We start from the raw sequence: 14,901 nt of genomic DNA on the forward strand, positions 1-14,901 counted from the left end.
GAGGACTATGGTCTAAAATTTTTTAACTCAAAGCAATAGTTCAAACTTGCTTTGCCACCATTCTTCTGAAAATACACTTAAAACCTATCCTTACACATCTGTCCCAAATTTTGTCACTGGGGAGGATCTGAGTGACTGATGACCTCCTGGGTAAAATGAAAGCTCAGTAACAAAAGAACCAGTTTCTATCATACAGTAAAACTGAATTCCAGCATAATTAAATCACAACTATATCCTTGTTATAATGTTATATTTGTTATAATGTTATATTTGTTATAATGTTATATTTGTTATAACACAGGTAAATTATCCATGCATAGTGCATCTCAGTGTACACTGGCATTTATTGCTCATGCATATTCATTATACAAACAGGTGAGCGGGTGCATGCAAAAGAACATGCAGAATTAGACTCTTCCTTCCTTCCACTATTCACAGCTTTTGCATGTTTCTGGTTATTTAGTAGATAAAACATTCTCAGTGGCACCTCAACATCGATGCAAGAAGGAAGTTTTGAATGACACAACCCTCCTACTACTTTTATTACAGCTAGTTTAATGCAGTAGCTGCCAATATCGAAAAACTTCGATCCAATAAACTATTTTTCAAATATAATATATACATAGGCCTCTCTGTTTCTATGTTCTTCCTCATTTTTATAACCGTGATGTTTCACAATATCTTGCTGAGCTAAAATAGATCTCAGGTAAAATTACCAGAATTGCCTACAGTTCCACTGACTTGAGTAAGATATATGTTCTTTGGTACCATGAGTGCTTTTGAAAATACTGCCTTTCAACTTTCTTTTGAATACTATCCTTATTTGAAATAGATTCCGGGAAATTATATCCCAGTTTTCCAAGCTTTATCTAACATTGACAACCCTTAAAAAAATCCTTGCCAGATGTCTTAGGATTTCAGGTCAACCCCTTAGTGTCTCCACGCTAGAGAGAGACTACATTGAAGCAGCTCTCAGAAGGTCAGACCTTGTTCCAGTGAAATTGCTGCACAGTTATCACAGATTTTGCTCTCAAGCAGAGAAGGCTTCAGGGAGGTTCCCGAAGTCTCTTGCAAAGACCACGGAGGAGGCCAGGGTCACCTCACAGACCATGATGATAAAAGGCCTTTTGCTGCTTTACAGAAATTTCAAAAGACCAGTAAAGTATAATTTATGATTTTCCCCATCCCTATTAAGCTGGTAGTGTTTCTGACCATAGAAAACTCTCAATTATTCTTTTATTTCTACCATCTGTTGCTATAGCATGGGTATAAGAAAGTTATTTGTGGGGAAAAAAGAAACCAAAACAACCACTTATGAACAGGCAATAATTTTTGATCTCCAACTCATAATTAATGAACCCAATGTTTGTTTTAAAATGGAAAAATCAAGGCTAGACAAAAGATTGCACGAATATTATGGTTTTGATAGACTTCAGGTATAGTAAAACTGCAAGAAAAACATTCCTTAATATGCTAATGAAAAGAAAACACTGTAAGAAGAAAGTAACACTGTTGACCACAGTGGGTGGATCTGGTCTCAGATTGCAAAGAAACAGGCAAATGATGACTAGGCACCTGATGTTAGAATTGGCTTTGGAAAGCAAATTTTTAAATTCTCTTCAGCAACACAATACTTGCTTTGAAAAATGTAGGTTCTCAGTTTTTCTGACACCTGGGAAAAGTTGCTTTGTTCACATTTTTAAATTAAGATTGTACAATACTAGCCAGCCACTTTGTCCATCCATTTCAATGTAAAAGAAGGGTATAGACAACCTCTGAATTTTATTTAAGGCCTTCTTTCTTTGTTTATTTACTCAAGCCAGTAAATTAAAAAAAATCACCTTGGTCCACAATGCAAGAGTGCCTTTACAGAAATAAGGAGCCTGGGAAGATTGAATACCGTAATTCCCTCTAATTTTGAAAATGATCACTGCTGAATGTTTTCTGAGGGTAAAAATGTAATTGGTTATAGATCAATAAGTAATTTCATTCAAAAGGAACTCTTCTGTTCCTGAAAGTAGAGAGATTCTTAAATCAAAATCAAACTAATACATTAACAAAGTTGAGACTAATCTAAACAACAAAATTTTATACTGCCCTAGTTAAGTTTATCTGAACTGATCATTTATTTATGTTGCCATAAAAATCCAGACGCTTTCTATTTTGATTGCTAGTTATTTGCTTTAAGGCAGCTGAAATTACTTTTTGAGACTCTCTAGCTTGACAATCTTGCTTTCTGCTTAAGATTTATCATCAGAAAGGAATGGTGAAATCAGAGGAAAAATTCTAGTATTAACAATAAGCACAGTCAATTGTGATAAACTGTAATTCCCCCAGCAGATTCCAGATTAAATTCTCCAGGATTAACGTACCTTCCTCTGACATTGCTAAATCCTGGTTTATGTAATTAGATTGCAGTAAACTGCTATATATGTACAGGTATCACAGTATGATTTTTAATTGAAAAGCCATATAAAGTAACACTGTATAAAGTAAAAGGCATTTTGAGAATGTCTGAGATCCTGTACAGTATTGTATGCTATAAGCCATTATCATTTAGTTCACTATTGACCCTAAGAGGTTCATTAACAAAATGCTGTATTTACATTAAAATAAATTAAAAAAAAAATACAAGAACAATCAAGACAAGAAGGAATATCATGCATTTGTTAATAATACTTACGATATGCAGCTCTAAATAATCTCCGAGCCCAGTAGAACTGTCCACTCGTACCAACACAGCTTCTTTTTGAACAGTACTAAACCCTATTGCCAGTCTGTCTGCACGAGTGCTTGGCCGATCGTTAGGAGGCCACGTGTAAGTGATTTGTCCACCACCTTTGCTAAAGATATATGTTGTTCCCGCTGTAAAACAGAAATAGAGATAATTAGCTCACTTGCACCAATGCAAACCCACATGGAAATCATACGCTCTACAAAAATCAAGATGTTCTATATAACAAATGGATTCATAGAAAGAAACAAGACTATATTTCAGCATGAAGGGGTCTATCTCTAAAAATTTTGCAGCAAGTGAAATATTAGTGCTTTTTATATAGTGCAATCAACACAGAATATAACATAATTGCATATGCAGTGACTTAAAATACCATAGCTCTGATTCAGAAAAACCTATCTATTCAAGAGAGTTCTTAAGCATATGCTTGAAGAACATGTTTCTGTGATGTGCAGAACAGGGATGAGTTGAACCAAACACTTTCCCAAACTGGGCCTATGTGGAGAAGAAATCGAGTAATTCCAGTTATCTCATGAATGACAAAAAAATGCAGCTCCTTATTTACACAATGAAAATGATATGCACTATATGATATGTCATTGTGCCCAGCGAAGCAAGACATTAACAAATACATTCAGATAAGACTTTTACGGATCTGAGGTTTATCAGCTTGTGACAGATGGGGATAACAAATGGAAACATACTTTACTTGTCATGTCAGGACAAAAAGATATCCGTCTACCATCTAAGCAAGCAATGGTTTATTTGCATAATGCTCAATGTATAACTTACAAGAGTGGAAATCTTTGCACATTATATCCAACGTGCACTCACAAAATCTATAATCTGTTTTAAACAAGCATTGTAATCTAAAACCACTTCGCACTCAGGTGCTTAACTTCATCACCAGCATATTTCCTCTGAACTAAAATAGCAGCATATCCAGACATTTTACATTTAAAGCTTGTATCCTAACAACAGTATAGAGCAGGCAAATTGTATGCATGCATGCACTTGATCTTTCATTTATAAAGTAACTACCAGCTGTCCACTTCTTTTCTATGAAGACAGGTCAAAGCCTAGGGAGATACGTCAGCGCATTGTAAATACAGATGTCTAGTTTTACTAGCTGTTCTAAGCTGGCTCACTGCGTGGCTACTCTCCATTTTATTAAATGTAATTCAATTTATTCCACCCAATACTCTCACTACATACTTCCCATGTCCACCTAAGGAGATAGTACATAACAACATAATTGTCATTTTCTTCCTTTCTTTCAAGATAGACCAAAAATGCTGTGAGCATACAAAAGGCTCTAAAATCCCTTGAACGTGTAGATTTTTAAAGCCAAAACCAAGAAGGGTTGTATAGTTACACCACTCCTTCAACTTCCAGATGTCTCAAAATCTTACTCTACTGCTGAGCGAGACTGCTTTGTGTCAGTCTCAAAGCAAAAAGGTCACCTGCTCTTTTTGAAAAGGTATCCTATATTTATCTTTAACATTATTTTTCCCTTTATGGAATTACTTACCTACTCATTAGTTTTTTCTAGTACCATCAATTTGTCATATTTTATGCACTGTGCATAGCACTTAAGAAACTGTAAAGCTCATTTTGTATCAACACATTTGCAGGATTGCACTGTGCTTCAAATAGATCTCTTGGCTTTTCTCTTGATGGCAAAATACCAACCTGCATGTGTTTTAGGAAAACTTGTCAACTCTCTTTAGCAAAGACAAACACAATAACAGATCTGATATCTAAGGTTTCACTCACACTCCAAGTGAAATCAGGGTTTACAGTCATTGTAAAGAATTGTGCAAGAGTAGTGAAGATAGGGGCTGTGCCTTAGAAATCTTGGTAATGGACATGGGCAAATGGTGTCTGGTTTAGGAATGTGTGTGACAAAAACCTAATCTCCTGCTCTCCCAGCCTTGCTTTCCTCATATGTGGTGCTCTGAAATGCACAATAATCTGCTGCATGCTATTCAGTAATGATGGTTGAATCGCCAGTTCTAGTACATCCCAAAACAAAGATACGAGACAGGTAATATCACTCTTGATGGTCCCCAAGTTCTCCTCTTTGCTGCTACTGTTGACTTCAAACCTTGAGCCAATTGAGGAGTGAGAGAGTTTGGACCTTCATACAGTATATGTCACACTGGTGTCTGTAGTGAAAGGATTTATTCTGTGTTGATGAAAAACTGAGGGCTTGATCCAAAGCTCATTAAAAACACTGACAGCCCTTCTGTTGACTTCATAAAATATTGTGTCAGGTCACGAATGAGGTTCTTATAAGTAACAAAAATTAGAAGGCTAAGAAAAAACAACTCCTTACACCTCAATGTCACAGATGAAACTGTTAGAATAGTGCATAAGATTTAAGTGGGAGCGCATAATTCTCCTTTTCTTGGTTGTAACAGATGTGTTTACCCAATATAGAAGACAAAGAAAAAGCCTGCCAAGCGATGGTGGAGTCATACTGAATACAATGACCCAGAAGTAAGTCTCCAGATCTGAACAATGAGAGAGTCTGTTGTTCTTATTCAGAGTGAATCTTTGTCGCAGTTTTTTGCTAAATACTGCCCTTCAAATAAACCAATGAAGAGCAATTCATTCCATACTGCTGCTGCATTGAAGCCAAGGTCAATGTCAGTAGGGCTGGATAAATCTAGCTGTAAATCTTAAACTACATAGAATCAACATCAAAGTTAAAAAACTTATCTTTTATCCATGATAACATGTGGCTTATGGTTTTTTAAGGCAAAGCTTTCCCTTCTTTAAAACTGTCCATTTTGTAGCTCTTTGAACTAACTGCGTGTCTGGTAACAGGCTAATTAATCCATGCTGATGAATACAGATCTGCCTCTGTCGAAGCTGTACAGGGAGTCACGTTCTTTGAATTTCCTGTATTAATTATGAAAAAAATGCGTCGGAAGCCATTTGAGAATAGGTCCTCTAGTGTTTATATTTCAAGAAAGACAAATATAATAATGTAAAATTTATTACTCTGGGATTGATCTCAGCTTATAGTCCGACCTCCCATTAACTATTAAAAGCTAGAAACTGAGCAGTTGTTCGAAACCACCCTGCTTACTATCAGTTTTGGATCTGTTAAGAAACAACAGAGGAAGCCTAATTCACTTGCCCTATAAAGGCTTTTATGGTCTCTGACAAACCATATAACGTCTCTGCCGTTCTTTCAGAACATTGTCACTAAAAACCAGTCATCTTTCTTCTCTCTTTTAGCTCATGGCACTGTGTTGTTTGGGGTTTATCATCTCAAGAGAATTGAAAGCAGCAGAACTAGAATGTCAAGAATAGCAATGCCATCAGCACAGTACTTGTAAGTAGGTAAGTTTGTAACATGCCAGTTGTATCTCTCAGCCGCAGAATTTACTGCGTAATTCTTTATGCATCCATGCATCTAAACAATGTTTAGGAAAATGTCCATACAGCTCTTTGAAATTCTTAACTGTGAAAGCATGGTTCCTATTGTAACAAACTGCCAGTGGTCAAGATACAGTAATGTTTTTTAATGGCCTGGGTCTCTCAAGTCCTACTTTTTGCAAAATTCATCTTTATGAAATACTGCATTCATTTCAGCACAGCCTGGCAGCAGCTCAAGGACATCTGCTTACCTATACAGTATTAAGCAGATAAATATTTTGTTTAGTACCCATTTACTGTATCTATTACTGTGTTTGACTGCAAAGCTTTTCAATATTTATTGCTCTGAAGTCACATCTGATGTAGTTTAATAGTTTGTTCAAATCAACAACAAATCAACAGCTTTCTACCTTTCTTATGTTCATCCCAGTTTTGTGTTTAAGGTATGTTTCACTGAAGGGTAATGTACATAATTCCATTTTTCCCATATAATATTAGTAACGTAATGTTTATTTTCAACATTCACATCAGGTTTTAGATTCTGATTAAGTGAAAGCAACGTTTTGACTGAGCTCTGGACCCCAATGAACTATGATTCCATCACACTCTATAGCTGGAAAACTGAAGACTGAAGCCTGTAAACTTCAATAATGAAAACTATTAGCTGCCCTTTCATTAATAGTAAAGCAGTTTTTATCTGTTATAAAAAATATGAAGGGTAAGCATTGCTGGTTATAACAAGAAATTACCCAATAATGTAATTTTCTTCCTTCTGTATGTTATCAGCACTTTACTTCATTATGGGCTAGAATGTGAACCCTCTTATTCCCACTGGTAAGTAATTACTTGCATTGATAAACCTGAACCCAGTGAGACTATTTGTGCAGGCTGCTATTAATTACCAAGAGTGAAGAATTTACAATATGAATCTATCTATATAGATATACATTTGCACAAATATCTATATGGTGGCATTAATCACAATTGCTATGTTCAGGGGAGCATATAAATCTCCATTAATACTTCTTTTTACATTTTCATCTATGTATTTTCATCCTGCCCAAGCTGAAGTTCCAGAAAAGTACACAAAATTTCCATACATAGATTTGTACAGATTTTCTAAGGTAAGTAAAGAAAGGAATGCTTCAAGTCTGAAACATGATATGCCAGGGGGAGGGAGGGGGTGTCTCGAAATAATCAGTTTGGTGGATTAAAAAACAACTCTTCCGAGTGTTTCTTCTTAGACTGTAATGTGTTATTAACTACTAACACATAACAGAGAATATATGCCACAGGATTGAGGGGGGAGGGAATGGCCATTAGGGTTAACCATGGGAAGAAGATGGGAAGAGTTGCTGGAAGAGGTATTTCAAACTAAACATCGGATTCAATTGAACACGTCCTGAAGGCATCCTGGTACGCTCCCTCCCACTAATCCGGGCAGAAGCCTGAATATGATTGTAACTGCTTTGCTGCAACGATGACATCAGGCTTCTCTAAATACAGTCTATTTAACAGCAGAAGAGATGTATTGGATGGGGAAGAAGATTTTCAAATGGATCATTGCCTGTAGCTCTCCAAAAGCTTGAGCCATAGGGGTAAGAATGGAGAAATATCTCATTTTCTGGCCAGGTTCCTCTTAGACTCGTGGATAATAGGGTCTAGGAGTGTATTTATGATGTTTCTTTGACCACACTCAGCTTGACAAACCTTAAAGGGTCATAGTTTTCCTGGAAATTGAGCGCCAGTCAAAACAATTTCTAGTTAGGTCCTTAAACCAATCTGACTGCATGCTCGAACTATGACTGTCGCTAGCAGTCTTATCATGCCGGTACATTTGTCAACTCTAAGATCACAAACGGCATAGCATAATTCCTTCGTAATTCCATTATCTCGTTCATTGATCTTCCATTCTACCAGAGTAACCATAAGAAGACTGACTGACCAAACCAGCATTGACAAAGACCGTTGCTGGGTTTTGTTATTAATACATTCATTAATGATATCATCTTACCACTTCAAGTAAAGATGCTGATGAAAATAAAGAAAACAGAAAATGTCTATCTACCTTCTGTCAGCCTTCTGCAGCACCCACCTTTCACTATGCTACAGCTAAGCTCTAAAATTCAATTTTTCTGTGAGGTACTAAAGCCACATCACATATACAGTGGCTGCTGCTAGCTGAATCTCCAAACTTCCAACACTATCTATGATACTACTGAGGCATCTGCACTCTCTGCATAGGTTAATACTGTGCTGATTGTAGTCTAGAACTGGAGCCTATTTCATAGCATGGGATGTCTTGAAAGTTATGGTCAAGAAGCTAGTTTCACCCAGACAATAACTAGATGAGTATGACCTCAACCAGCTCAATCATCAGCTGAAGCAATTCATTAAAATAAACCAACAAAGCAGTATCCCCAGTATATAAAAGATGCTGAAACAGAAGAGCCTTCACCTCATTGCTGCTGTCTGCTGCCTCTTCCAGTTTATCTATCAACCAGTCAATGCCAGTATTAAACAGGTAGAGATAACACACAGCCTTCTACATTCCTTGATAAACAGAAACCACACTATGTAGCTACTATTAATTCAAACAGAACTTTTCGTTGTATTAAAGAACTTCTCTTCCCAAACCACTACAGAGACCCTGATTTGCTACAAGCCTACAATGCTTTCCATCACACTATATCCAAGTTTTCACAGAGATCTATAAAACAGTGCTGTGCGTGGTTTATTATATTCAGCTATCCCCAAGAGCTGTCTCCAGGTAAAGATCTAGGTGATAATAGAACAACACAGTCTCAAGTCAAGCTGAGCATCCTGGCCTTTGCAATGACATTTATTGCAGATTCAAGGCAGTAACACAGAAGCAAAGTTTTTTCCTCAGACCACAAAAGTTCCTATAGGTAGCTTAATCAGCTCAGCACCACATTCCCCCTCCAAACACACACATGCACATGTGCACAAAACAAAAACAAACAAAACAAGAAAAACAGAAAACCGGAAAACCACTCTTTTCTCACTCCTCCTTTCCTCCAGTCTTTGGCAATGGTATTTGGACAGTACCATGACCTGGTAAATGCTCTGTAGGTGGCACAATAGCATTCTCACCTGTCTAAAATGATCCCTAGGGTCTTCCCATAATCTGACCTTCTGGCAGCAGGCTCTTGACTAAAAGGAGTGCTCAACCTGACACTGGTCACTGGCTCGACTGACAAATGTGCAACTCTATCTTTGGCTTCAGCCACTTGGACTGAAGCATGGTCTGATTCCAGTTAATTCCCTGCATTTGCTGAGAACTCAGTGGAATGCTTCTCCATGAACTAGGTCACATCATATCTCTCCCAGTAGTGCAAGAGAGAAATGCTTTTTCCATGTGGAGAGATTGCCAAACTTATTTAAGACCCTTTAAATGTTAAAGGTGCTATACAAACACAAACCCTCCTTGTTTCTGTCTTTGTGCTTTATATCTCATCGTTTATATTTTACACTGCATGCCATAATAAAGTGGGGGAAAAAATACTCCATTCCAGTTCCAATTGCTCTTGTAATTTTAATTCCCCAGTTTCAAATGTGAAGTCTTATTTTTAGGAAGTTTCTCTGTGGAGGATAACCTTATGGAGCCACACAACATATCCACTGTCCTTGCTCATCCTCCAATAACTTTTCAATCGAATATTCAAGTTCAGCCAAATTTGAGAGATGGGTAGGCAGAAATTTCAAACAAAATTTACTCTTAGCAGTTTAATGAAAGTCAATGAATGTGTAAAAGAGAAATATGTAGAGCTCAACCACTGTACTTTTTGCTTGGCAATAGCCTGTAGGACACTTGGTAGTTGTATATTGGTGGGCCAATTAATACACTCGGTGTGCTACGCTAGCCAGACAATGGTGCCACACATTTGAAGTGTCATCAGGAGCTCTGGGCAGAAAAAGGAACAGAAGCTATTGGATTCTTGCAGTAAGAGAGAGTAGCATTTGGGAAACAAGGCACCATTCCATAAAAAATCAGGATTCATTATTTTTGCTGCTTTTGGAACAAAATATTCATATTTCAAGCCAAAATATATCATATTTATCTACAATGAGGCTATCTAGCTCTGTTGATTTCAATAGGGTCACTAAGGGACAAACAACTAAAACTTGTGAGTAATGATGACTCACCGGATATGTATGCCTACAAAGGACAACTTTTATGCAGCTTAGCATCAGTATTACAAGTTAGCATCATTCTTACCATCATAAATGACATAGATGGTTAAAACAAAAGTTTCAAAGAATTTAAAGGATTTTCCAACTGGAGTGATTCTAATATCTTTACTCAAATCAAGTAGCATCTTACATCTCGAATGACCCCATTGATTTAGATTAGATCACTTAACTGGAGTAAAGTACTACTCAGTTTGAGTAGGCACATCAAACTAAGAGGTTTCAATTGTGTTTAAAATGAATATAATTTTGAGAAGGACCTTAGCTAAGCAAGAGCTAGCTGAAAGGACTCCTAAGAGAATGTAGAAATTAAGAGTATCTGTTCATCTGACTTATTAACAAAATATGAGTTGATTTACTGAATGCCAATAGACTTGATAGTATTAGGCACTGATTCTGTAAAATTATTTTGATTATATTTGAAACATCCACAGTAAAAAAGTTCTGGGGTCTGTTGATCTCATTAGCATGTTCATTTATACAAAAACGATTATTTATTTTATGAAAGGGTACAGTCTTTCTAGTGCAAATCTGACACAGACTGGTAAAAGAAAATTGTTGTTCTTCTCCAGAATCTCTCAGTTTAAAAATTTTACTGGCTGCCTATTACCTATCACTTTTCCAGTATGGACGGCTGTTCAAAATGAATTTAGAACATTTCTGTATGATATGTAAACCAAGTAATTCCCCATTAGTGCCTTGCACCTTTATGTAATGTAGATGGTTAGAAAATGATATATTTCTGAAATCAAAGCCTGCTTTAAATGTCATACTGCAGTCAACATGAAACATTTTAATCCATTATAACTCTATTAAAGGTAATAAGGATACGACGTGTCTGCTTCTGAAAGCTTGCCAAAAAGTCAGATGGAAATTAAAAGTCAGATGTCTATAAATAAGGGAAGTTTTTATTCCTCCTACAACCTTGTCAACATATAGTTAAAGATAAATTTCTTGAACAGTGTCTAGAGAAGTGGAAATTGCGTTGTCGGGAAACACATATGAGAAGGCAATGAGATGAAAAATATTTCCAGACAGATAGAACGTAAAGGCATTATCAGACTGAAATTAGTAAACTCAAGTACTCTTGAAGACAATAGGACTGTTCTGGTCCCCACACTCCTTACATTAGGAAATGTCAAGGCCCTATACTTCAATTTAACTACTGTTACATTAAATTCCATTAAAATAAATGGATTGCACGTGCACTGATTTGCTTCTTATGGCTTATTAGTCGTGCCAACATACAAAATGAATGCAGTTAAGGGGCTGGTTAGTTGAAGGGATTTGTAACAGGATGCAGAAACTAGGACATTAGCTCAAATACTACGCAGGTCGATAGAGACCAAATGTTGTTACCATCTGTTGGTGGCCTATGTGAAATCATTCAGTGGTTCCAGTCCAGGGACCTTACAAACTCAATGGATACCTGGCAAAAGTTAGAAATTCCGTAAGCCAAGTAACTTGAGTTGTTAGAGTTTCCAACCTTGATGACTCAACTGGGGGGCCTGTAAGTTGAAGACAAACTTCTTATTCACCAGGATCTGAACATCTCCCACAAAAGTAGCTCTGCACAGATGTGCATATAGGCCAAAAAACAGTAGAAGAAAATCCAAAATTAAATTTTCTCTGTATAGGTCTATCAAAAGGCAATGTACTTTTCCAAGAAACGATATAGCAATTTTTTTAAAAGTAATTATTTCATGCAAAACAGAATGCCTGAAGTTATGTTTTTATTCAAGCACCTACAGTGGTATCCTGATTCTCAGAAGTGTTGCAGCATTTCTGGCAACCTTTAAAAATCAAACCCCTATTCTTTAAATGAAGATACAAACGTGAAATAGCTGGCCTTAAGTTATTTAATTATGTTAAAATGGACAGGAGGTTGGCTGCAAATGTCTAGTATGCTTCTAAGCTAAAGTCTTTATTTCTTACTGGCTTCCTTACTAATACAATACTCCAGCTATCCTATCTTGCTTTAACTTAGTTATTTTTAAGTGACATTTATATTATCTTCCTTGCTAAATTGCGCATCTCATAATTTACTCTTGAGAAATCCTGAACTACTTAGAGAGCTCTCAAAAGTAGTAAAAACTTGTCTTAGAAGAAATGCATAACATACTGAAAGTAAAAGTGCTGCTAACTGCAAGCCTGTTAAATTCACTGAAAAACGCTACAAGCACAAGGATGTCAGATGCTGGACTAAGATAAGACGCTACTGTTACTTGCAGTGGAAAGATGGTACTGGCAACACTGCAACTTACAGAGTTTGCTGAGATGGAGCCTCTTCTGAAAATAGCAAGTTGTATTATGGACAATGTGCAATGAAGTTTGATATTGTTCATTTGTAAAGGTAGTGAAGAGTAAGAAGTTCTGTGGCATACATGCTCTCCTACTAATTACTCAATTACGAATAGTTAGCAGACAAAATAGCGTTGTGGTAGCATTTCTGAACATTTTCAAGTAGACATACGTGGGCTATAGCTGAAGAAAAACGGAAAGACCATAGTTTCTTAGAGATGTTACATCTTGAAATGCAAAAATAGCAACTATTCTTCTTCTAACAAAATGAAATGAAATGAAAGATATTAAATCTCTGGAAAAACACAAAGCTTAAGCCTCCCTGAAGCACATGGATCCACCACTGAAGCAGCTGTTCAGTTGCTAGAGGCATCTCAGAGGCAGATCTGGCAACGGGAAAGGCTGATGAGCAGGCTACATATTAACTGCAGGCTTGCAGCATTGTATTATTGTTTTGCTAACTCCAAGTATGAACAAGCCCAAAAATTCATGACATTTCATTTCATTTGATACACAGAGTAATAACCGATTTTAAAAATCCTCAAATTTTAAAAGCAAAGCTAGTCTTCACCGCTATTACATGTACTCAAACCTCAGAAAAGCATCAGGTGAAAGAGGAATACTATGTAAAAATATCTGGTTGGTTGGCTCAAGGGAAGCCCAAAAAGAAGAACCAGCAAGCAGCTACAAATGATACTCTATCTGGAAAGATTTCCTAGTTACTTTCCCAAGGATTGATTTTGGGACATCAATGTTCCCTTACGTTATCAAATTTGCACATGAAACAAATAGTGTTTAATAGGGGTACACAGATGCAGCTGTATTTGAATCTTTAAGGTTATTAGACCATTATAATAACAGCTAAAAGGGACCAGCCAGGTTGGGCCAATTCACTTCCTTCCTACTTCTTTCTGTTCTACTACATAATAGATTTCCAGTTGTGGTCTGGCACAAAAATGCTAGATGCCTTGTCATTATGATAATTGCTATCATTCTTCTTTGGAAAGTCCTTATGCTGTTGTTTGTAAGCAACAATTCACTGCCAGCTTCCGAGGATAAAGAGCTGCAGTGAAAAAGATGCATCTTATGTTTTTCACTGTTTTACACAGTTGAGTAATTAGGGAGCATGGTTTAACCACTGGACTCCACAACGGTGTTTGAAGAGAACCTGACAAAACAGTTTTGGGGTGTAAGCTGTTCATTCATCTCAACGGGGACTAACTAAAGTGTCAACACTGACACTTCATATGCCAGTACTATTAGCTATGACTTAGTTCACCCACGTATGCAAGAAAGGTGAGCAGTTAACCACCCTCTGAAGACTAACCCAGCCTAATTAGAGCAGTGATTTGGTGTAGGCCCTTCACTTCCAAAGGTCTGGCTGGAGGAAATTATGATTGCTTTTATTTTCCTGAAGTGAAGATCAGTCTCCAATAGTTTGGGAAGCCTTACTTTAATACAGCACTTTATAGTAACATACACAAAGGTGTTAAGAACCCTTCAAAACTGTAAGTAATACCAATGCATGTGGAAAATTCTTCTGTGCAGAAATGTGCTCAAAGATAACCCATTTTTCAATAAGCATTCGTCTAAGTTTGCTAAAAAAACCCAACCCAAACCAAAACAGAACATTTCCCAAGAAAAGAAGGAAAAACCAATGACTCAAATACACTAAAAACCAGTCTTGCAGAATCAGCTAAGACATACTAACTTGGAAGTTTTGAGGACTCCTGCACTACAGTATTTCTTTCACAGATTCCATAAAGCATTTCTAGAAATGTTTCTACATCTCATACAAAGAATAAATCCACTGAAGACACTCAAATATTAAAAAAGTGATTGTATGCTATTTGACTTGAAATTCATTACATTAAATTTTACAAGTCATAAGGGAAAGAAGGCTCTCTGTCTGTCTTACAAATGTTCATCTAATGAACATCAATCAGAAATTAAGATTCATTATTTAAAACTAGAAGGTTTTGTTCATATCCTGTTTAGTTCTCAAAGGACACTACATATTCCTTGCTCACACATGCTGGAGTCTCAATAAGATGGCTATTCAATGAGAGGCTGGCTTTGTGATGATTTTGCTAGCATTTGTAAAAACAATGCAACCTAAACACTGCAGTTAAACAAGAGAGTAGTATTTTTGGAATACCCCGCTGTTCTAAAGTGCATTGTGAATATTAACATGTTCCAGTAAATTAGTTTGCACTCATTATCATAAGCAATTACTTACTGTTTAGATGCTGCTGATATTA

At 36.6% G+C, this 14,901-nt stretch overlaps 1 protein-coding gene across 35 annotated transcripts in view; it reads right to left on the minus strand.

The window, feature by feature from the left end:
* Positions 1–14,901, minus strand: part of NRXN1 (neurexin 1) — a 743,929-nt gene that overhangs the window by 221,987 nt on the left and 507,041 nt on the right. For all 35 annotated transcript variants that reach the window (XM_076334784.1, XM_076334782.1, XM_076334774.1 and 32 more), the window contains one exon: positions 2,684–2,865. In XM_076334784.1, coding sequence (XP_076190899.1) covers positions 2,684–2,865 — 182 coding nt within the window. The remainder of the gene's footprint in view (positions 1–2,683; positions 2,866–14,901) is intronic.

The sequence above is a fragment of the Aptenodytes patagonicus genome, chromosome 3 (genome assembly GCF_965638725.1).
Source record: "Aptenodytes patagonicus chromosome 3, bAptPat1.pri.cur, whole genome shotgun sequence".
NCBI classification, from domain to species: Eukaryota; Metazoa; Chordata; class Aves; order Sphenisciformes; family Spheniscidae; genus Aptenodytes; species Aptenodytes patagonicus.